The sequence below is a fragment of the Hippoglossus stenolepis genome, chromosome 19, assembly GCF_022539355.2.
Source record: "Hippoglossus stenolepis isolate QCI-W04-F060 chromosome 19, HSTE1.2, whole genome shotgun sequence".
NCBI classification, from domain to species: Eukaryota; Metazoa; Chordata; class Actinopteri; order Pleuronectiformes; family Pleuronectidae; genus Hippoglossus; species Hippoglossus stenolepis.
The window spans coordinates 6,997,550-7,020,032 of NC_061501.1; the positions used below are offsets into that span (position 1 = coordinate 6,997,550).

At 43.1% G+C, this 22,483-nt stretch overlaps 1 protein-coding gene across 1 annotated transcript in view; it reads right to left on the minus strand.

Annotated features, from left to right (window-relative positions):
• Positions 1-4,937: 4,937 nt before the first annotated feature.
• Positions 4,938-22,483, minus strand: part of LOC118098554 (guanine nucleotide exchange factor VAV3) — an 87,299-nt gene continuing 69,753 nt past the window's right edge. The window contains exons 21-27 of the mRNA XM_035142513.2: positions 21,100-21,165; positions 20,446-20,480; positions 20,033-20,149; positions 17,866-17,953; positions 17,113-17,242; positions 10,432-10,583; positions 4,938-8,767 (exon numbers count right to left, since the gene is read on the minus strand). Coding sequence (XP_034998404.1) covers positions 8,723-8,767; positions 10,432-10,583; positions 17,113-17,242; positions 17,866-17,953; positions 20,033-20,149; positions 20,446-20,480; positions 21,100-21,165 — 633 coding nt within the window. The 3' untranslated portion in view covers positions 4,938-8,722. The remainder of the gene's footprint in view (positions 8,768-10,431; positions 10,584-17,112; positions 17,243-17,865; positions 17,954-20,032; positions 20,150-20,445; positions 20,481-21,099; positions 21,166-22,483) is intronic.

Genomic DNA, 22,483 nt, shown 5'->3' on the forward strand with positions numbered 1-22,483 from the left:
CCAGTGTCCACTGATGGTGTATCATGTATTTCTTACTCGTATAATGTCAAGAGTATTGTATCATCTTGTGACATATGACTGTCATGCAGCCATGGTTACGGTCAGTCCATTGTAACCATTCAACTGCAGCAACACAGGTCGGTCGATGTAATGTTTCTCTATGTTATTTTGTTTCCAGATTTCTTCAAAGTACATTCAAATATTTGACATCACAGGTGTCGCACACACACACTTTCTGTCCCACGTTTATTTAAATCTCAATTTGAGTATGTATTGACAGCTCTGACTGGATATAACTGCTACATGTGAGGCTACTGATGCTGTGTTTGTTTGTTTCTCAAGGACACTGTTTGTTTCCGTGCATTTACATTTAAATGCAAGCCTGCGCTGTGCACCGCGCTCGCTGCCGGCTCTTTACCTGGCTACCCTGAAGGCATGTGAGGAGGGACAGCCACGTAAAGAACTGAGACGTGCACGAGCAGAACGTATTAAATGTTGCAAATGGCTAAATAAAACGTGGACTGAGGCTTTTGGCAAAATAAATGATATATTTTTAACTGTTTTCTAATGCTGATTATCGTTCTTAGTATTAGTATTATTATTAAAGGCAATGTTTGTGCCTCCATCTGTTACCACTGTGTGTGTGTGTGTGTGTGTGTGTGTGTGTGTGTGTGTGTGTGTGTGTGTGTGTGTGTGTGTGTGTGTGTGTGTGTGTGTGTGTGTGTGTGTGTGTGTGTGTGTGTGTGTGTGTGTGTGTGTGTGTGTGTGTGTGTGTGGTGCACTCCATCTGTACAGCCTGCATGTGTTTGTGTTTTGTTTGTGTGGATAAGAAGAGGGACACAACAGAGGGCTGCGGCTGTGAAAAGTGCACTAGAGTATGCATGAGTGTGTGCGTGTGCCTTCATATCACGCCGATGCCAGTTGGAATAAATGCAATCACTCTGCACACACTTTGCTTCTGAACAATGCCAAGCCATGTCTACATGCGCACACGGCCATGGAGGACACACGTTCCCCTGAATCGACGCTGCATGAATACATAACACAACTAAAGGCCGGAATGATATAGTTGCAAGTGGTGGAGAAAGATGCCCGTAACAGCCCAAACAAGTGTGTGTGTGGTTTATGGTGATGAGCTGTCAGATTGTGTTCTGTCGACGGCACCTCGGTGTTTATGCAGCGCTGGTAGTCTCCAGGAAAACAGGGGGGGGGGAAGAGAGAGTGCTGCTTGATATTTACACACAGCAGCCACACCGTCTGGCAACGATGATGGCTCCCTCATGGCTCCGAAAGACAGGAATAAACCCAGAGAAAATCGGGAGTGAGAAATAGACGCGGGGATATGTGGTAGTTGCAGTGGAAGGAGTCAAAACATGGCAGATGTGATGAGATGTGGCCGTTCCGAAAGAAGACGGAGGGGGAAAGTAGACAAACGACTGCAGCACGACACAGCTCCATCGGCTGAGCACGTCTTTTTGTTTCAGGGTTTTACACATCAAACTCTTCGTCACATTAACAAACGAATACTGGACTCTTATTTCCTGCAGCATTCTATTAAACCCGGCTGAATTTCTACCTGCAAAAACCTTTTCGCTGTCGTGCTGTTGATGCTGTAACTGTGCAGCCATTTGTTCTCTGGATAGGAAGTGGAGACGGTGCAGATAACACACTCGGCGCAAATCTCTGAAGAACAGAAAAAGTGATGGAACAAATACATGAGCAAATATGAACCTTGTTGGAGAGTGAAAGTACAGATGTGGAAAGATCTGGAGGCTCCATGCAGCAGCTTAGATAACTCTTGTCCTCTGTTGTAGCCTCTATTCTTCAGTTTCGCACTTTCACACAGTTTATTTGAGATGTATAAGTACACGAACAGTCAGAAATGCTCTTTCAAGACCATTAATATTAGTACCTTCAAGGGCCTGTTATTTACTTAGTGACTTTAGAATGTACTCTTTTTATTAAAATATTAGATGCTGTACAAACCTCTGCATCTTACTTTCTGATTTTGTTATCAACTTTATACTCCGGAAATGATCTGATATTTGAGCTAATAATGCCGCTTCTATTCCAATCCAACCAGAATTGCTGTGTCGGACGGTTCTGTCAATGGTGCATCACCATGAAAGATGTGAGAACAGTGTTTTGGAGCCATCTTTGTGTTTTACTGCAAATTGTGTTTTCATGAATTTGTTACAGTAGTGCTGTGCTCATTCTAAACCTGCCTGTTTGCTTGGCCTGTGGGAAGCTTTCTTTCTGGAACTGAATAAACAGTAAAAAAAAAAAGTTCCTCTACAAAGTTCAGTGAAGCTCGACTCAGTAAACAGAACTGGAGAGACAGTAGTTGTTGCACCAAATTCTACTCTGCACTTCATTGAGCCCATAACAATACACGTGTCAGACGATAGGATGAACAGTTCTCTGGATCTGTATGTCACATACAGACCGAGATTTCCAGAACTATTTGATAAACTAATGAGCTGATGTCCATTCTTTATGATTTGAATGAGGTGTCTGAGTTATTATTGATCTGTTGTGATTAATCAGATGATGAAATGGGTGGGATTCATGTATGAAACATACGGGACATGGGGCACTTTCTAGACGCACAAGTACACTGAACGATATATCGTACATAAATACATGAATTAGTGTAATAGAACCAGTTTTTATTTTGTTAACAGTAACTCCCAAACCTACAGTACCTGCCATCTTTGCTCTCGATGACAGGAGCGTCTGGTTCCATCGGTCTCAGACGTCTTCTCACACCAGCAGCAGACCTGAGAATTGGGCCTCTCGGTCTCTCAGCATCATGAAGAACCCTGACGTCACCCTCTCACCAGCCATCTGTCACACCGGTGGTCCAGCCTCAGCTGGACGCTGGCTGGCGTGATCCACACCGGCCTGGCCGAGACTAAGCCCGCCTGGTGGGTCTCTCTCCCGCCTCCTGCGGTGCCAGCAGCACTGGCTGCTACAACCCCGGCACCACTGATCCTCTTTTTGGTGTCCGAGTCTCGGTTTGGCTCCAGCGACTGCAGGTATAACCGGGCAGCAGATGGCCGAGGAGACCAAAACCCACACATGGGCACAAACACAAGACCTGCACACACATGCACTTTTAGAGAGAAGCTATGCAGAGCATCAGCATATGGTCTGCAGCTTTTCCACATTGTACGACCATTCATTTCACACACCCACAGCACTGTTAGCGTTCACCTTTTTTATCCACTCATTCGAACTGGTTATATTTAGAACCTCGGCTAACTGGGTTCATTATTATCAGCATGATGAAAGCAACAAGACCCTCCGTTTATCCCCACATTCATTCACACCTAGTAGCCAATAAGCCGGTGAGAAACGGCCCCCTGCCAGCCAAACGTTATTTAAGTCCTGTGGAGGGAACGGCAACAAAACACGGCCGTAACACCACGTCGGCCATTTAATGAGCCCTACTATACTTTAAGGACCAGATCCTAATTTCAGCCAGAGTCACTTCTGAGCCAGCGGAGCGAAGAGAGACGAGACTGACCACGACGAAGCCCAGCGCCTGTGTTACACTCTCTTCTGTTTGATTTATGGGCATTTACGAGATAAGTGTGGCATCACTTTTTTGATACAGCACTTTAGTTTAACCACTGAAAAATTCAACATGTAAAAGAACTGTTAAAATTGCTGTCAGCTTAGAAAATGTCTGATAAGTCATACTTATACATTTTTCTGTTTGAATGTGACATTTTAAGGTTAGGAAAAAACTATTCATCATTCTGACTCATGGTGTTTCTGCAGTTTGTCATGGACGCAACAGGACAGGACAGTGAATGAGTTCCCCCCCACCTTCGATGAAAGTGGTTCAGTAATTCCCTGTTATTTTAATGCTCATTGCCAAAATAGTAACATGCACCTATAGGCAGGTGCAGGACATGTGTTCACGCTGCTTCTCACACAAACAGATGATCTGCGCGTAAGCAAAGTTTCCTCACTTTTACTGTTATGAAAATCTTCCATTATAACATCAACCCTCCAAGGTGCAAACATACCTGGTTTCTAAAGGGAAGGGGAGATGGCGCTCATGATAAATTTCAGTGTCCATATTTAGTCCATTTACAGGTTTTAAATTCTAATTTTGGCTCAACCAGAACAAGTTTACCTGCTGTAACTGTAAAACACTCATTTCTCACTGTTCTCTGCTGCAGCACCTTGACTTTCTCCAGTTAAACTAGTCAAAGTAGATTTGGACCTAAATGCATTTGGTGCCATGAGCTTAGATTGTTAAAGCAGAGCCCTCAGGTTCATGTCATTTATCAACTGTAATCCATCTTCTACTTCATCGCTCTGCGTCCATCTATGATGATCCTCTTGCACATTTGATCTCTTTAACACTCTCAATTCAATCCAATTTTATTTGTATAGTGCAAAGGCGGATCCAGGGGCGGGGCTGGGGGGGGCCAATGGCTCCAGCTAGATACTGATTGGCCTCTGAAGTGCCCGTGTCTCGTCAGTGTCTTTTTTTATATAAACTAGTCACATAGAAAATAAAAACATCAAATTTGACAATGTGCTTGAATAAGAAAGAATTTTCAAAATATATTAAGTTTTCAGTGTGCGGCTTGGTCAAAGAAAAATTACAGAAATGTGCACCTTAAACCTTAAATCCGGAATTTTTCATGGATGTTGGACATATTTGTTGCCCCTCTGTGTAAAAAGTGGCCCCTTTATGGCCCCTGACTTGGAAAAGGAAGAAACCTCTAGAACCTGACTCTATGTAAGCGGCCATCTGCCTCGACCGGTTGGGGTGAGCAGATGAAAACGAGGGAGTGAGAACACAGAGACCAGGAACAGTTGTGAAACCATCACATTTAAGCTCAATCAGACCGGTTGACTGAATGAAGTAAAACAATGGTGATGCTTAATTTGCAGGACATGAAACGACACATTCGAAGAAGCAATATGTATCTTTATTATACGCTCTGTACATATCTTACAGTATTATACAGCAACAATACACGGTAATGCTACACAGTCAGGATTGCACGGTTTTTAGAGTTAGGCCACAGCGGTCGGGTACCATGGAGACGTTACACTGAATGTACACTGGGAACAGCAGTAATCTTTGGCTTCATTGGGACAACAACACATGGGCATGGATGCAAAGCTCAGGCAAGACGGGGACACTGATGGTAAAACTACATGACAGGAGGGTGGAGGAGTTTCAGCCCAGGAAAAAAAGCCTAATTCTTTCACGTGTGACTGGTATGTTTCTGCTCAGGTGGGTACGGAACATGTCCTCACGTGTTGGTTCAGGAGATTGTATCCCAAAACCCCTGCTGGGCTAAGACTTGCTCAGCCCTGAATCCTGTCAAAACGCCTCTCCTCACGTACGCAGTGTGTGTCTCCGCATACGGAAGTGATCTGTGCACACACTGTACATGAGGAGATAACAGTGGTGTGAGCAAATCCTAATTCATCCTCTAATTGGCGTCATTTCTCTCCGTCTATTAATTTGTGGTCAAATTAAACTAGTGCTCATTTTGCTGTGGTTGTTTATAGAGAGGCTTCCCCCCTCCTCTCTCTCTCTCCCTCCTCTCCTAATACTGAATCATCTATTCTCCTCCCGCCAACATATGGCGTCGGCTGCTACAGCCTACGGAGCATCGGCACGAGGATACGGCACACAGAGAGAAACCGAGAAGACGGGAGATTGGATGAAAGATAGATGCCGGTGAAAGGGAGGTAAAGAAAGAAAGAGGGAAGGGAAGTGACATGGGGAGAGGGGGAGCTGACAGAGAGATGGATGCAGGCGGGTCGTCGAGGTGAGGAGATGGTGTAATGATTAGATCGCAGATACCCTTGAGCCTTCCTCCCGTCCCTCCTGCGCACAGGGAGAAAAAAAAAAAATCTGGGAGCTCACTCGGAGGGGATGAAGGCCTGCAGTTGTAAATGGCCCCGCTGTCAGGGCTCATCTGGGCGGAGGAGGGAGTGCGCGAGTGGATTAGAGGAGCCTGCTCTGCCTCGCCAGTTCTCCCAGGACGGCAGAGAGACGTGTGCTGGATCACATTCTTGCCGCCACCACTCTCTAAGACTTCCTGAAGATCTACATTTCTACATCTAGTGTTTGACTGATCAGGGAGGTTTTAAGAAACAAGGGCTCCTACTGATTCTGGAGTATCAGTAAAGTGTTGATGAACATGATGAGCAGGTTCAAATCCAGATAAACCGGAATTTAGTGTGATACTTTGAGGCGTTTTCTAAATCTACTACTCTGCTTCCATACACACTGTTCACCTCCTAATCAGATGATGTCATCTCCAAACTTCACCAAGTCCAGGGTGACTGCTCGGAGAGGAAGAGATGTGTTTAGGATGCCTCCATCTAGTGGTCACTTAACGACACTGTTGATGGAACCAAATAGGAAATGTGAGACGATTCCAAAAAACACACATTAACGTGATCCTTCTCTTTTGACTGAGAGCAAAAATATTTTTGTCACATGTCATAAAGGGATGGAGTGGCAGGTCTGGCAGGGGGTTATTAATCATTTTCAAACATAATGGCTCCATTGAGTCAATGCAAAAGTTCTTACTGAGATTCACTGGAGACATGTGACAGGAAGACGAATATGTGACGTGGGGGGGGTGAAGATAAAAACGGGAGGATGGAGATGTGATGGAGGACGAAGACCTGCTGGGGGGAGGATGACGCCTCTGAACTGAAACAGTGTCCTGAGGACTGTTTCCAGAGGCTCCCTCCCCTCACGTGATATTAAAACTCCAACAATGTCTGGACCAGTTTCCCATTTAACATTAAGACAGGGAGGATTTTTTTTTAAAAACGTCATGCAGAGATGTGTGAAAGTGCTGTTAGTCTGAGGCGAGAGGAGGGAAACGGGGAATGTAACCGAAGACAAACTTTTCTTTGACGTCAGATGACGACAGAAAGGACATGTGGAAAATTTGGAGAGTAACTGCTGCCTCCTTACAGAAATCACCAACCGTGAATTAAATAAAACACTTAATATGTACATATTTGAAACAAAGGAGTGTAGTTTGTTATACAATACAAAGAACCATGGCTGCACAGTGCCAGCTGCTCAGTCTCACCTCCAGATGTAATTTGATCACTGCTCTATATCTATGTCCTCCGCCGACTATATGTTGCTGTGTATTAACATTATAAGTGCGTTGTGCAGCGTGTTTAAAGATATTCATTCCCGCAAATGTGGGAAAAGCCTCTTTTCACTGTGGATTAAGGAGACGTATGCGTTATGTATATACCAGGGTGAAGCACAGAGGAGGGAGGCGAGAGGGAAAAGTCGGAAAAAGGTTTCTGAAAACAGATTTCACTTCTTTTGAGTTCAAGTGTTGAGACTTCACCTTTGAAAATGTTATATTTTTCTGGTCAAAAGAAGTTCTCAACATTGCAGATGCTCAGTTTCTGCCAAAGTTGTGTTCTGCAGGGGAAAAGAAACTATGGAAAAGAAACATTCTGATGTTGTACCTACAGTTTCCGTATCCATCATATCTGCACATGATGGAGCTGAAACAAAACTCAAGTCGTGCTGGAGAAGCAAAGACAGCAGCGAAGGAAACAGACAAAAAGAAGTAGAGAGATTGGCTCGTCTCTTTTCCTCTGTTTTATGTTACCGGAGCAGGTGGCTTGTGTTCCCCGACACTAATGCCTCCACTAAGATAAAACCCTCAGTGAACGTTCTCCTGTTGACAGAGCTGCCACCGATAAGAGCGGCGGATCGCTAACGGCCAAGACAACTGAAAACATGAGAGGCCGGGCTGCAGATAAAGAATGGAGGAGGTGGGAGGAGGAAAATAGGAACAACAGCGATCAATTACTGGCAGTGTGCAGCCACGCTATCCGACTCCATCCCTCTCTTAAATCTCCTGTGTGTGTGTGTGTGTGTGTGTGTGTGTGTGTGTGTGTGTGTGTGTGTGTGTGTGTGTGTGTGTGTGTGTGTGTGTGTGTGTGTGTGTGTGTGTGTGTGTGTGTGTGTGTGTGTGTGTGTGTGTGTGTGTGTGTGTGTGTGTGTGTGTGTGGTGATGATGTGTGGGTGTGGGTGGTGTGAATCTGGGTCATCAAATCATCAATAACCACCTGCATTAATGGAATAAACACACAGGCAAGGTCAGAACTGACTGAGATCCATCAGAGAGAGAAAGGAAAGAATGTATAGTGTCAGTCAGTGCAACTCTGGTCAGTCTATTTCCACATGGGGGGTGGATGGATGGATGGATGAGCGCATGAATGGAAGAGTTGCATTTCAACGCTGACTTTTCACAGTCCTTGCTACGACCGACTAGGCGAGCAGAAACAGGTGGGAGCTGGGGGCTGCGGCTGGAGACGAAGAGGGTGAAGGGGGAATTATGGATGGACGGATGAAGTCGGGGAGGGATGGGGGGTGTCTGGCGAGGGCTTGTGTCCTGCTGACAGGCAAGCTGCTAGTTGATGGAGTCACTTAGCCTCGCCGAGTCGACCAGAGGCGGTCGGGCCCATGCGCGTCCGTAGCGAGCTGCAGCCCTTTTCTCTCTCTCTCTCTCTCTCCCAGAGGCCTCTGGGATGGTTGCGGGCGGCGGAGGAGAGTAAAGCCGTGACACCTGGAGCAAGCAGCGTTGCAGACGCTCACTCTGTCTGTCACTGTTATGTGCTCAGTGCACTCATTCCACTGCCGACATTCTTCTTATTCTGTCTTACTTTTCCTCCCACGGCAGACATTTCACTCCTCACTCTCCTCTACGTATGTGGATGGAAACCAGCCCACCTGAAGAGAGAGAGAGAGAGAGAGAGAGGTGGGGGTGAGTCGTTTTACAGGCTTTGACTGAGACTCAGTTATAATTTATAATGAACCCATTTCCAGTTTTCCCTCAGATTCCCCTAACTTTTTTCTAATGAGTGATTTCCTACATGTACCAGAATGCCCCTCCTTAAGAAACAAAAATAAAACCACATATTTTCTGTTGTGATGCTTTACTTGGGACATAACAAATAATTCCAAGGATTTAACTTGGTCAAATTCAAATCCAGAAACATTATAATTATTACCAATAAAAACATAAAAAAACATCAATCAAAGAATATAGATTAATAAATAATAATTAATAAAACTATATCAATGATTATCAAGACAATTTTCATCACTAGCCATATAAAAAAGGTTCAACATATATCAATATATTACTTATTTCAGATTTATAAAATGTTATGAAGTGTCATTCTCTGCTCTGAAAAGTAGAAAAAAACTACAACCTTTATTGGGGATGCAAAAATTTGTCTTAATATAAACGTACTTAAAATAAAACATGTAATAATATAATTATTTATCACTGATATAAACATATGTATAATTTTTTACCATATTGTCCTGTACTATTTAAACCTCAACTTAACAATAATAAAAGACTTAATTTGGCACCTGACCTCCAAAGGAAATCTGGACCTGAGACAGAAGTAAGAATTGAATAAAGCACAATGTCAGTCGAAATGCTAAGCTAAGCTAACCAGCTGCTGGCATCAGCTTCTTTCTGAAATGTGAAACTGTTCCTTTAACTGTGTGTTCAAACAGAGTATGACATGAATGAGTTAAAAATGTTTGGCAGTCATTTCTATTGAAGTTTTAAACTTAGCTTGAACATTTCAACAAAAAGAGCTGTTTAAATAAATATTGGCGGCAAATATCTTTTCACAGATTTACAATAGCATGTTTAATCAAACTATTTAAAGGGCCCAACCAATGTCCTTTAATTTGACCACTTATAGTGACAGACACTCAACAAGAACCTGGTATTTCATTCCATTGAGACGGTGGTATTACCCAATCGAAAAAACACAGACTGAGCCGACTGTTTCTCAGCCAGTCGTGCCAGTTGTTTTTCCTGGTCGAAGGCGCTAAACAGACACAAACAGCACTCCACCGCCTCTACACACAGCGTTTAGTTTCCTCCAGAGCCGCATCAACACACACATCAGCCTCAGTAAAAGAGAAAAGCCTCTTCATTTACCGCAGCTGTTCACAAAACACACTCAGACGCATTACCGAGGGCTGCAACACACACAGACACACTCACACACACATGCAGGCTCTGAGTGGGAGTCAGAATACCTCCCTGCATTCAGTACCAGGATCATCTCAGAGCTGTATGCCTGATTACAGAGCGCTCTCGGTATGGGATTGGAAAATGTTTGCATTTAAGTCGCAGCGGCAAGCGAACTCTTCCAAGTGAGGGTATGTGGAAAAACGAGTACCTGACAGAATAAAAAAAAGTACTGACTAAATCTGAAATTGTCCCGTCCTGCTACCTGCAGCCAAAAGGAGATCACGACTATATACACATAAGCGAAGCATAAAACCACGTATATTCTCTATTAAAGACTTTTTTAAAGTGGAGGAGTTGGAGGTTGTGTTTGCGTCCTAAGGCCGTCACTCACCCTGCTGTTGACCTCGCCTCGCCACCAGCCGTTGGCTCCTGACTTGGTGTAGATCTTCACCACCTCGCCCTCCTGCAGCGAGAGCTCCCGGGTGTCACGCGAGCTGAAGTCGTAGCGTGCGATCGCCACACCGATCACTTTGGGGGTGAACACTGGAGAGGGAGAAGGTGGGTGAACAAAGAGAAAGGAGGGTTAATGTTGTGTTGAAAAGACAATGAAGATAACTTTTAGCAGCAGCACTTTGGGACACAAACACAGATATGGAGATGGAATCTTGCTGATATATAATGAGTTTACATTTAGATACAAGGTTTAATGAAGACATTAAGATTCATTGAGATTGGTCTGCTGTCATTCCCATTCCGTAAATTCTCAAATAGGAGTATGATATACACCTCATATACATATTTAAAACGGATTGCACTAACTGATATATATTTATTTTAATGTAACTGAGCGAACTGACCAAACTAAGGTTAGCTTGCTCTAAATTGCATGAACGTAAAACAATTTCTCTACGTATCTACATTACATTTACCTGGTCTAAAACAATAGAAATGATGTAAAAGGAAATTATTTTTCTTGTGTGAGTTTTCAGACTCAACCTCATTGGTTCATTCTCTTGTTTAAGATGAAAAAGAAGAATATCCCCGATGCTACAGGGTCTTGTAGTCGTATAGCTTTAAAATAGCTACTGCTCTGACTGCTGTGTGTGTGTGTGACTGGACATCCTGTCGAGGAGACAGTGGTATAAGTGACAGATGTGGTGCAGGTTAGCTGGTCACCACTGCTCCGTGCCGCCCTGCTGGCATTCGTCTTCCTGCAGGTGACTCGGCCTGCGCTAAGCTCACGGGTGGAAATGAAATGTCAGACCTCTAGAAGCTGCCTGTGGGGACAGAATATCTACTATAGAGCAGCTCTATGTGTACGTCCATGTTTACTGTGACGGACAGACACACACAGACAAGAGGACACACACCGAACTCACAAATGTCTCTGAAAACATCTTTAGACTGGCACCAACATGAAAACAATGTACATGCACAAACTCACATACAGTACATGCATGAATAAAATACAGTCCCTACTCTCCACACGTGACGACATGTACAGTATGTCACTATGCAAGAGGTGAGATGGTGTAATGGGAAGCTCGATGGCAGATGTAAAGGCAGAGATTCAGGCGATGATGTGAGAGCACTGGGCTGCAGCCAGCATGCCAAGCAGCCTTCCACATGAAAGCGAGGAGGGAAAGAAATACAGTGACAGCGAGCAGGCAGAGAGAGAGAGAGAAGCGATACCTGTACCTGACCAGAAGGGAGCAGAGGAAGGAGGCACAAAGCTGTAGCCGGCAGGAGTTACAAAAGAGAGGCCGCAGAGCAATGGGGCTATGGCGGGGCAGGGCAGGCCAGGCAGGGGGCGGAGGGGTGCGAGAGTGGGGGGAGGCCGGGGATGGTTGTGGGTGGCAGGAGAGAAAATCAAGAGAGAGAAAATAAACAGGTTTAAAGAAAATCCCAGTTCGCATCTTTTTGTTTTTTTTAAGAGGAAAAAAAGAACAGAGTCGCAGTTTGATAAAGAATAAGTGACGGCAGGCACAGGAGGAGATCTGGTAGCAGCTCCTCCACTGATGTTCAGCGCTTAATTATTCTGTATTTACACCGATCAGCCCGATGTTAACACTGTGATTTGAAATCAACAAAACTGTTTGTCAATACTGGAAATTCAACCTTAAAGCAGTTGTTCTTAGAGTCTAACTTGTATTATCTGTTGGTCTTCAAGCTGTTATACTGCCTCCTCCAACCAGTGTTGTTTCAGTACATCATTTTTTTTTTCCAGACTTTTTTTCCACATTAGTGACCTTTGAGTCAAATCTGATCAGCTAATCGAAATGACTGGTCCAGAATTGAAAAGGAAAGAAAGAAAGGCAGCCTTGAGAAATCCTGTTCAAGAGGCCAGTGTGATCTTGACCTTTGACCAATGAAAATTGCATTAGGTAATCTGAGAGTAGTAACATTTGTGCCAAATGTGAAAGGATTATTGTACGTGTTCACAAGGCCAAAATTATTTTTTGAGGCAACAGTAATAAAAAGAAAAAATCCCTGTGGGGGGGTTCCTGATGACGTTGTCGCATTCACAAGAGCATGAGATCACTGTGACCTTTGACCTTCTACAACCAAAATCGGATCAGTTCTTCTTTGAGTCCAAGTGAACATTTGTTCCAACTTCAGAGAAATCCCCAAGGTGTTCCTGAGAAGCTGCATTCTTAAGACCAACAACATGATTTAAAAAGGTCAGAGTGACCCTGACCTTTGACCTTCGACCACCATTATCTAATCAGTTTATCCTTGAGTCTAAGGGAACGTATGTACCACATTTGACCTATTTCTCTCAAGTCATTCTTGAGATATCCTGTTCACAATGGGACAGAAGGACAACCCCAAAACATAATGCCAAATGGCTGGTGTAGAGGCATAAAATTACACTTGCAGGCATGGAGTGGGTTATATATCACAACATTTGTCTAATTTCCATATCCAAATCTTTAAAGAAAAGATCACCGTGGAGGGCTGCTGAACAAATCCACACCAGCACTATGATTCAGCTGAAACATGCAGCGACGACACACATTGTTTCCAATTTGCCAACAGGATGTCTCCATCATTAATGGGGGGCGACATCTTCACTTGTGTATTTAATTGGTGGGAACATGCAGTGTGCTCACAATTACTGCAGAGGGAATAAACGTCTGTTTGCATATTCACAAAGACAATCATCCAGCTGTAATGCAGCCACGACTGATAGTCACGGTGTCAACGCGGCACATTTCTCTACTTGAAACAGTAGCCGAGCCTTTAGGGTTACACAGACGGCTCGAGAAATAACCCCACCATCAAGTCAACGACTGAATTTGTATTTTTATCCACCTTCCAGTATTTCTACTGGCAAAAGCTACAAGCATCGATCCCAGCAATGTCTGGGAGTCAGCAGAGTTGGTGCCTTGCTCCCGTGAGCGGAACCTCTAACCCTGACAGTATCAGTACCTCAGCCTTAATGGATAAATTAGACTCCATTACGTTATTTTGGAACGTCAACGTGGCCAATATGGCACGAGTTCAGTCGTGGGACGATGCTGATGCTGGAGTACAAACAGACTTTACAGTATTCGATATAAGTAGACGGCGTAATAGGTGCCAGAAAAGTTCAACTAGAATTAAAATGCTCGACTGTACAGTGTCTATCTGGACGATGGAGAAAAATCAACTAAATAGGCAAATGCAAGAAAGTCTTTCAAATCAATCAATCAACTACAAAAATGACCCCAAAAAGACAAGGGGCGACCCGATGGCAGAATGCATGGACCGTTGACTGCATGCTTTTCTAAACATTTCCTATCTGTATTCACCATTAAGAATAAAATATCCTAAGTAGACTGGCACTCAGAGAGCCCATTCCTCTGCCAAGGATCAACAGTCCCCCTTATGAAATCTCATTTAAATTCACTCCGTCCAAATTTTTATTCTTATTCCAATTTTTTATTTGGATCTGCATCAAATTGCAGACACTAATAATATCAGTCCCATAAAAATGTCTCATTTGTATTTCATTAAGATCCATGAATTATTAAAGGAAATCTCTCAAAGTGCAAAACAAGTCCTGGATCCAGACCAAAATTCTCTCCTGACTGCTACTGCATAGAAATCCTTTCAGTTATTTTGTGTAATATCGCCCACAAACAAAACAACCAATAAACACACGAACAGAGGGGAAAACAGAAAAATTACCTACAGCAAAGTAAGTAATGTGTGGGGTTAAAGCCTATGGAATTATTAATAAAGTACAGTTTATTACAGCCAACAAACAGCACTTTAAATGAGAGTTTTAACCCATTCTCAGTCCAGCAGCCCATTCACAAGTTCCTGAACCCGCCCCTGCACAGGAGCCTATATTTCAGCCAGCGGGAATAGAAAATCTAATCCCCACAAAGGCAGATAAATGCCCGAACTTTGTGAAAAATGTGCCGCTCCCAACAATGCTGCTGGCAAGTTAACAGGCCGGGGTTATTGATATGCTGTACGGGGGAGCGGGGCTCCAGCGGTTTTTAAAATGAATTCTAATCAGCGCACTGAGAGACAGCTCAGCAACCCCTAATGGTGTCTAGGTATGAGCAATATGAAGAGGGATCGCCCTCCACTTCAAACAGCCACCAAAACACCAGCTGCATTTTACATGCTTCATTTTTGCTAAATCTGATTTGTGAACCTCACCAGAATACACAATGTGAGCTGGTGATACAGGAGGAGTACGCGCGCACGTACACACCCATTGTTAAATGACACATGTTTTTAGGTGGGGCTGCTACCACGGACACATAGTCATTTATATTTGGGGTTATTGTAGCTGATCGGTTAAACACGATCCGTCTAAACAGCTTTCACCTTCCGCAGAACACACAACAAAAGCCTAAACATTCATTAGCAGTCTTCCAGCAGTGCTCGAGGAGCACGCAAATCAAAACAAAACAGTCTTTTTTTTTTCGAAAACAGAAAGAGAGAAAACCAAGTCTGCACAGCGGGAGGAGGCTGCCCACAGGACAGCGGAACGCACCGGAACAAAACCGATTTGGACGGGAGCCGCGTCGCCTCGTGTTGTGAGGCAGAGTTTGAACAACGGGCCTCCTCTACAACAAGCACACATCTCTGTACAATCTGTTCGCTCCTCTCCCACCAGGAATGTGATTGTCAGCAAGCCAGGACCTTTTTTTTCCTTTCTTTTCTTCTCTTACACACAGTGGCACACAAGGTTCAAACGAAACCCCATTTTCCCACTGATTGTTGTAACTCAAAGACTTTCCATTAAGCGACTGATGGGCAGCGCTGCTTTGCTCGGCTCCCACACCGGCTTTAATACCTTCTTTTTTCTCCTGGCGTTACTTGAAACATTCAGCGTATGTGGCGAACAGCACTCTCTGCTTCACTCTGGCAGGTGGTAGACAATCAAATGTTTGAGAATGTGTTTGTTTTTTTTAAAGCCGTTCCCACGCGACATTATCAGCAGAGCCACTAAAACAACGGAGGAGAGCGATTTAATACAAAGTAGATTCAAGCTTTCATCACAAACTGCCCAGTTTGACAATATTCTGCAGTTTGATCTGTTGCTCCATCGTCTCTCATCTCTTTTAAAGTCTCATTTCAAAGTTACACATCCCACACCTGTTCACTGCCACGTCACTGGACGCGGCGTTTCAGTCCCGGGGAACATCATGTCCAACAGCTGAATGCTGAGAGAAACCAGGTGAGCTGCAGGAGCGAAATACAAAAACTGCAGAGGAAAGAAGGAGCAACAGCTGCACGGATAAATAACCATCGGTGCACCGCAGCTACAAAGACTCGCAAAAAGTTGTGCTGCTCCCAAAGTGTTGGTGGCAACAGCTGCTCGTCTTCAGGTTTGTACGTCTCGTTCTTACACAGGGTAAAAAAAAAACACCACAACAAAGTTCTCCAACAACTTTGTGTGCAGCATTGTCGCTGAAAATGTTTCTCGAAAGTGTAAAAGGATGTTTGTAGTAAGATGAGCTGACAACTGATGGAATTCTGTTTCTGAGCTTTTGTTTTTAACATTATTAATTACACTCACATATTGTTACAGGAATAAAGTTGTAATTTAGTGTCAATTATAAAAAGTTAAATAACAGACTAATAAAACACTTGGCAGCTTAATCCTCATACTAAATGTATTTCGATTTAAATAAAATTAAACCTCACCATTTTAATATTTATCACGTTAGATTAACGAATCACATAATAATGAATTTGAATTTGCGGTACAATCCTCCAGGTACGATATACAAGTCAGATTACAAATTGTCTTGACTCGTTGAAGGTTCCACCAGATAATGTCGCTCCCCTGAAACTCGGATCAATCAGATCCTCAGTCAGCAGCGTCCACAGAGAGTTATCAAATGTAATCACACGCTTAGTGGATTCCTCCAACCTCCGTTTGACAGGCGCGTCTGAAACAATTAATATCTGAGGAGCCTGAACCGTTCTTAACAACAGATATGGAGGCAGCTCCTTTATGGCTGTGAAGGCGCTCCCTAGAGAATCGCGGCGGAGAGAGAGTCGGGACGGGTAAGAAAACAGAGGAGGCAGCGTCTGGAGTGAAGAGAGCATGGGGACAGAACAGGTTAGAGGTTGAGAGGAGCGTTATTGATCAGCTGATGCGTTAGAGGTCTGAGGCCTGGGATGTCCTGGGTAGAGCAAATAACCAATAAGTAATCAATCAATAGGACTTTACCAATAACCACTTAAATATTTAAGCAGAAATGCAAAAAAAATTGTTGTTGCTAGCTTCTTTAATGTGAAGCTTTTCTCTATAAAACGTAACGCTACTTGGTTTGGGGCATTTTTCACATTTTTCTCAAATTTAGACAAATGAGGAAAATAAAGATTGTTATGGATAGAAATGGGAACCCACTGACATTTTCTGGTAAACTAAGCCAATGTATCACTTTAAGCTTTTATTAAAAGGTTTTTTTTTGTTGCTCCAAACTGCTTTTAATCCTTTATCAATGTCTCTTACATTGCCGACTGTTGCACTATCACATTTAGAACCCTTCCTGGATAAAAGGTGTCTGGGGCGGTGGATTGTTTCTATTTTTAAAAACACTTCAGGTCTACTCACTGTTGCCACCCGACCGGTTGATGCGGTGCACAGCAGCGTTCTCCGCTTCCTGGAAAGGAAACTGCAGCGTGGTGTCCAGACTCCTGAAACCTTCTCTCAGGGAGTGGTGTTTGTAGTATTCGATCAGCTCCTGGACACACACACACACACAGGCAGTTATTGGAATTTGTGTTTAACAGATGTCACATTTATCCTGAATACAGAAATACAGAAATGCATGTTTATGAATGTTTTTTTTTAGCTCTTTCTTCAAAACTGATTACTTATTAGGCCAAAGCACCTGTTGCTGCAGGTATTACGATGTAAAAACAATCATGCAGCACATTACAAGATTTAATGAAAGCTTACTACAGGTTTTAGTTAATTTATAACATTGACAGAGCTTTTGAAAAGGTTTTCTGACCCTAACAAATACATTTCAAACTACCGTGTTATAAAGACCCTGTATTGACACACATTGGTCATCAAATATTATCCTCGAAAACATGTTTTCTAGCCAATCTGAGATACAGAAAATACAGTCCTGGCATAAATAAGACTGGCGAACGTTTCCAATATGCGGTGGACTTATCTGTAATGCTCGAGCCCTCAGGCCAGTATAAACACATCTCTAATCATGGCTATTTTTGTGCACACAGCTAAAATAAAATTCAGGTTTTGACACTTCATTAAGTGAGCCCGATGATTTATTTATGAACTGCAGTGGTGGAATTTGAAAAAAAAAAACAGAAAACAGGAAGGAAAAAAACTCACTAATATGCTCCTGAACTTCTTGTTCTCTGCGATGTAGAAGCAGCACTCCTTGGTCAGGATCTTTATGTGCTTCACGTCGTTGTTGTACCTGCGAACCATTGAATAAGTTATGAGTGTAATTTCCTTCTCTGATCACCGCCATCGATCGGTTGGCCCGGCCCCTGGCTCCTGTGGAGGGCGCGGCGGTTGGTGTAATGCATGGAGTCCCAAAGGTTTGTGACACGTGAATGATGGGTTGTCAGCAGAAAATGTGCCCGAGTGTATAAACCCCCCCCCCATCCCACCCCGCACCAACTGAGCTCCCATACTTGTGTTTGCATTAGCAGGGTGGCTGATGGGACTAGAGGAGGAAAGGCTGCCATTCGCTGATTATCAGTAATTGTTTGATTGGCTGTGCCGACTGCACCAGTCAGCTGGTTCCTGGTCTCTTATTATGTGACAGAGTCTTTGATGTTATAATGTAATTATCAAGTGATTCTGATAGTTCCTTCATCACTTCATTGTGACCTGAGGATAATTAGACACTGTTCTTAATTGCAGCTGACCTGACCTGAACTGACAAACAGGGGGCAGCATAACACACAATCAATTACTAACAAGATGCATTCATAAAGAGCAGGTATATCACTTCTCCATCTCCAGGCTTTAACCCACCCAGTTGTATTGAAAATGTTTGGACACTGGTTCTGGTCCTGGTTCAGGTCTTGTTTATTAGGAGCAGAGCTGGACTATATATATATATATATATATATATATATATATATACTACAGCATTTTGTAGGACACTGTTACTATCATGTTTTCTATGAACACAATGAAGAAATGTTTATGTATCATTTAAGTCTCGGATAGATGGATCTTCACAGACGATACGTTTGTTTCCCAATAGAACCTCTGATGTTTCAGTACAATCTCCATTTATAGTTACTCACTAGTTTTGCACAGGAGTGTTTCTGAATCAGGATCAGATGTCAATAAAAGCAGAGATTAAAAGACCTTTGAACGAGCTCCTGTTTCCAGTCTTTATGTTATGCTAAGCTAACGGTATCACTGTATCTCTTGGCAAGGCAGCAAATGCACATATTTCCTAAAACGCTACACTTTCACAGTTTTACATGTACAGGTCTCACTGGTGATGTGACAGTATTGAGAGTAAACTAGTTTGAAGATTTCAGGATTCACCCCGAGTGAAACAGGCGAAGTGTGAGGGGACATTTCTCTTTGTGAGTAATACTTTTTGAATGTTGTTCCCAGAGCTACAAAGGCTTCCTCTCTACTCAGCTTCTCTCTTTCATGGGGCAGTTTTTAAAACTATAAAGGCAGTCGTCCTTTCTGTGAGGGGGGGGGAAAAAGGGCACCAAAAGAATTAAATGAAGTTTAAAAGAGTGTTTGTATCGGTCAGTGAAGTCCACTTTCTCCTTATGGAGGGAAAGTGTTTCAGCTCAGAGACTAAACTGGTTTCCTTTCCCTGCCTGCACTTGCACCATTGCCATTCATCTGGAGTACAGAGAGAAGTTACGGTGAAAAAATACAATTTGTTAGTTCCTCATTCTAAAGATTCAAATGGCTGTATGAATACTGTTACATGTGTCTCCTCTGAGGCCCTGCTCCATGATAAGCATCTTGGTTTGGTCAGTGTCTCACATCATCGCTGTGGTTAACCACAGACTCAGAGGAAAGATTCGAAAAGGAACAATAACTGGCTCATTCCATGATTGTCATATATCTGGGAGTAATATCTGGTCAATACTGTGGTTTGGTTGAAGGCACCAGACAGAAAAAGGAATAACAATAAAATGTGATGACGGTCAATAGCTGAACCGGAAGACGTGCATAATTCTATCGTAGTATCTTTTATTTCATTTACTTTAACAGACAATAAAACCTCAACCTGTCAATCTTCATAAAAATATTTCAAGCAAACGTGGGGTATTGTGATGTCACATGACATCACGATGATGGGAAAGTATCGTGTTTTCTGTGGGGGAGAGGATTTCCCTATAGCGCAGACTTCTTAACAATGCAGGACTTTTTACACAAAATAACCTATATAGCTCACTGGAGGAAAGAAAACCTTAGAAACCATATGTCTCCTTTTATCCATGCTGATTAAAGTTTGTTGTGAACTTTTCTGTGTTGAAAGTGTTGCTAGAGAGAGCAGACTTACTTTATGCTGATGGCGTACTCCGTGAACTCTTTGCTGCGATGGCGGACCAGGTAGGTGCTGTTGACCCTGTTGATGAGCTCTGTCTCTGCCTGCAGCCGCTCCATGGGCCCAGCGAACCTACGACCCAGCAGACAAAAGGAGCGTTGAGGAGGGAAATGAGAAGGAAAAACAAACCCGACCACCTGAAAACTGAAGTCACCGTCTGTCTCTGCACTGCTGATCACATTTGTCTCGTAAAATCTCTGTGCTAGATTCCTACTTCCAGGTTCGAGCCTCACCACTTAACTCTGATCTTCAGTATTAAGTTGGGTGAACTGATACCTGTGTTTAATGAGCTTTTTATTACAGCCATTAACTTTCACCTTCTCACTCACACACACATTCAGGGTGAGAACGCTTGTTGGTGAACGTACCAGGGTTGAGTGGAGTAATCGACGGGCTTCGGGACCTGGAGAAAAGAGCAAAAGTGATCATGTGATATTGTTTTTCCAAGACATGATCACTCATCTGACATCAATATGACTTGTCACTGCAGTAACATCGTGTACTCGGCGCCCAGCTCCGCAGCACAACACTGTTTGGCACTTTTACACCAAACAATAAAACTAAGCTAAGCGCCCCTTCTTATCTTTACGACATTGTCGACATGGTGATTACAAGTTGTTGTCTATTGGTGGTTCTCACGTTTGTGGAGCAGCTGTTTTCATTTCATCAAATGGAACATGACAACCAGTGGCAGGGAGAAGATTTCATGTATTTAAAAGAGACACACACCATCTTTACACTCCAGGTCTAGTGTTGCCTGCTCTGTATAAGATATGATTTTGTTCTTTGCCTCTTATTGACAAAGCAAATTAGAGTATAAACCACATTTATCTTATAGAACCTGCCAAGTTCCTTGTTCTCAGAACAAAAAACAAACCCTGTCTCTCTTATCGTGCCAGGCTAATTGGCACAGCCCTGCTCAGAATTTCCCAATCATGATCACGTCACTATACTGCAAGTAAATACATGTGGCCCAGTAGTCGCTGCTGCTGTAGGAAGGACAAGAAGGAAACGCTGCTTACACATGGACAAGGCTTCACAGCGTCGCTTGGAAAGTAGCCAACCTCTTTCGTCGACAGGATTTTGCCCTGAAACCACAGAGAGATAATTGTGTTATATACATCTGGCCGACTCTGTCTCTATAATTCAGGAACAATTAGCTCGCAGTGAATGCAGAGCGGTGCAGAATGTATGGCCCTGGTTAGCGGTTGTTGAAATAAAGGCTGGCAGGAAGAGAGAAAGACGATGAGATCCTGATTCCTCCCATGGTGAAGCTTGGCGCCGTGATTTGTCAACACTGGAGAGACTCAGTCCAGATAAACAGGGGTTTCTCAGTGTAATTACCGAAGGAGGGTCAGGCACCGACAGTTTGATGATGTTGATTTTGTTCACTGAACTGGCAAAATGTTTGATTTCTATGGGACAGCTGGAATCTCCAAATCAGAGACTTTGTTATAAAAGAGCGTTGACAGCCATGTCAAATTATTGTTTCTAGTATGTAATAAATATCTTCAGGGGAAAAATAACTACATTAAAAATAAATTTGAAAACTATTAGCTTTAATGGAGTTACAGGTCCAAATGTGATTACATGTACCGGCCTATTGTGTACTGTGGGGTTGGCTGTGCATTTTGTCCAGCATAAAATGATAAAATACACAAATGTATTACAGTGTCTGTTTGTGTATATGTAACAGATCCTCACTTATAAGTGAATTCCAGTCCAGTAGACTGCGGCAGTGACTACAATGTAATCTAATAGGGTAACAGCGTCAGTCCACGAAAACAAGTCTCTTGACAAAGAACCAGAATAACAATTTTAGCCTTTTAATGGCAATAAGAATCACTATTAGTGCACATTTTGTGACCTGTCGCAGTTGCCCCATAAGATTACATTGTATTCTGCCGTGTCGCAGCTGCCACTTGATCGATTCTAAAATGTGTTGTGTACCATTCAGTTACACCCACATTTATATACATATAGGGCCCAAGTTGAAATATCGGGATTCCCCTTTGACATGTTTTGTGTCCGTAAACATTTCACTCCACACTATTGACTTCCTGTCATTGAATGTGTTCTAATGAGGGAGCTGTGATGCATTTGAATATACTGTTTGTGTAATTCACCCACATTCAACACATTAACTCATCCTACATGCAGTGAAAAACAATAAATAATTCAGTAATGTAAGTAAATTATATAATTAACAAAATATTAGAATCATATTTGATATAAGTTGTGAGAGTGGATGCATGAATGGCGTTTTGCAAACCTGCCAGCTCTACTAAGTGCCATTCCAGTTTGCAGCGTACTACCATGCAGCAGAACCAATCCACCTGTAGATATGCCCAGCGTTGTCTGTCAGAGTGTGTCGGGGATTTGAGCTGTTACTTAGAGCATTCGAGA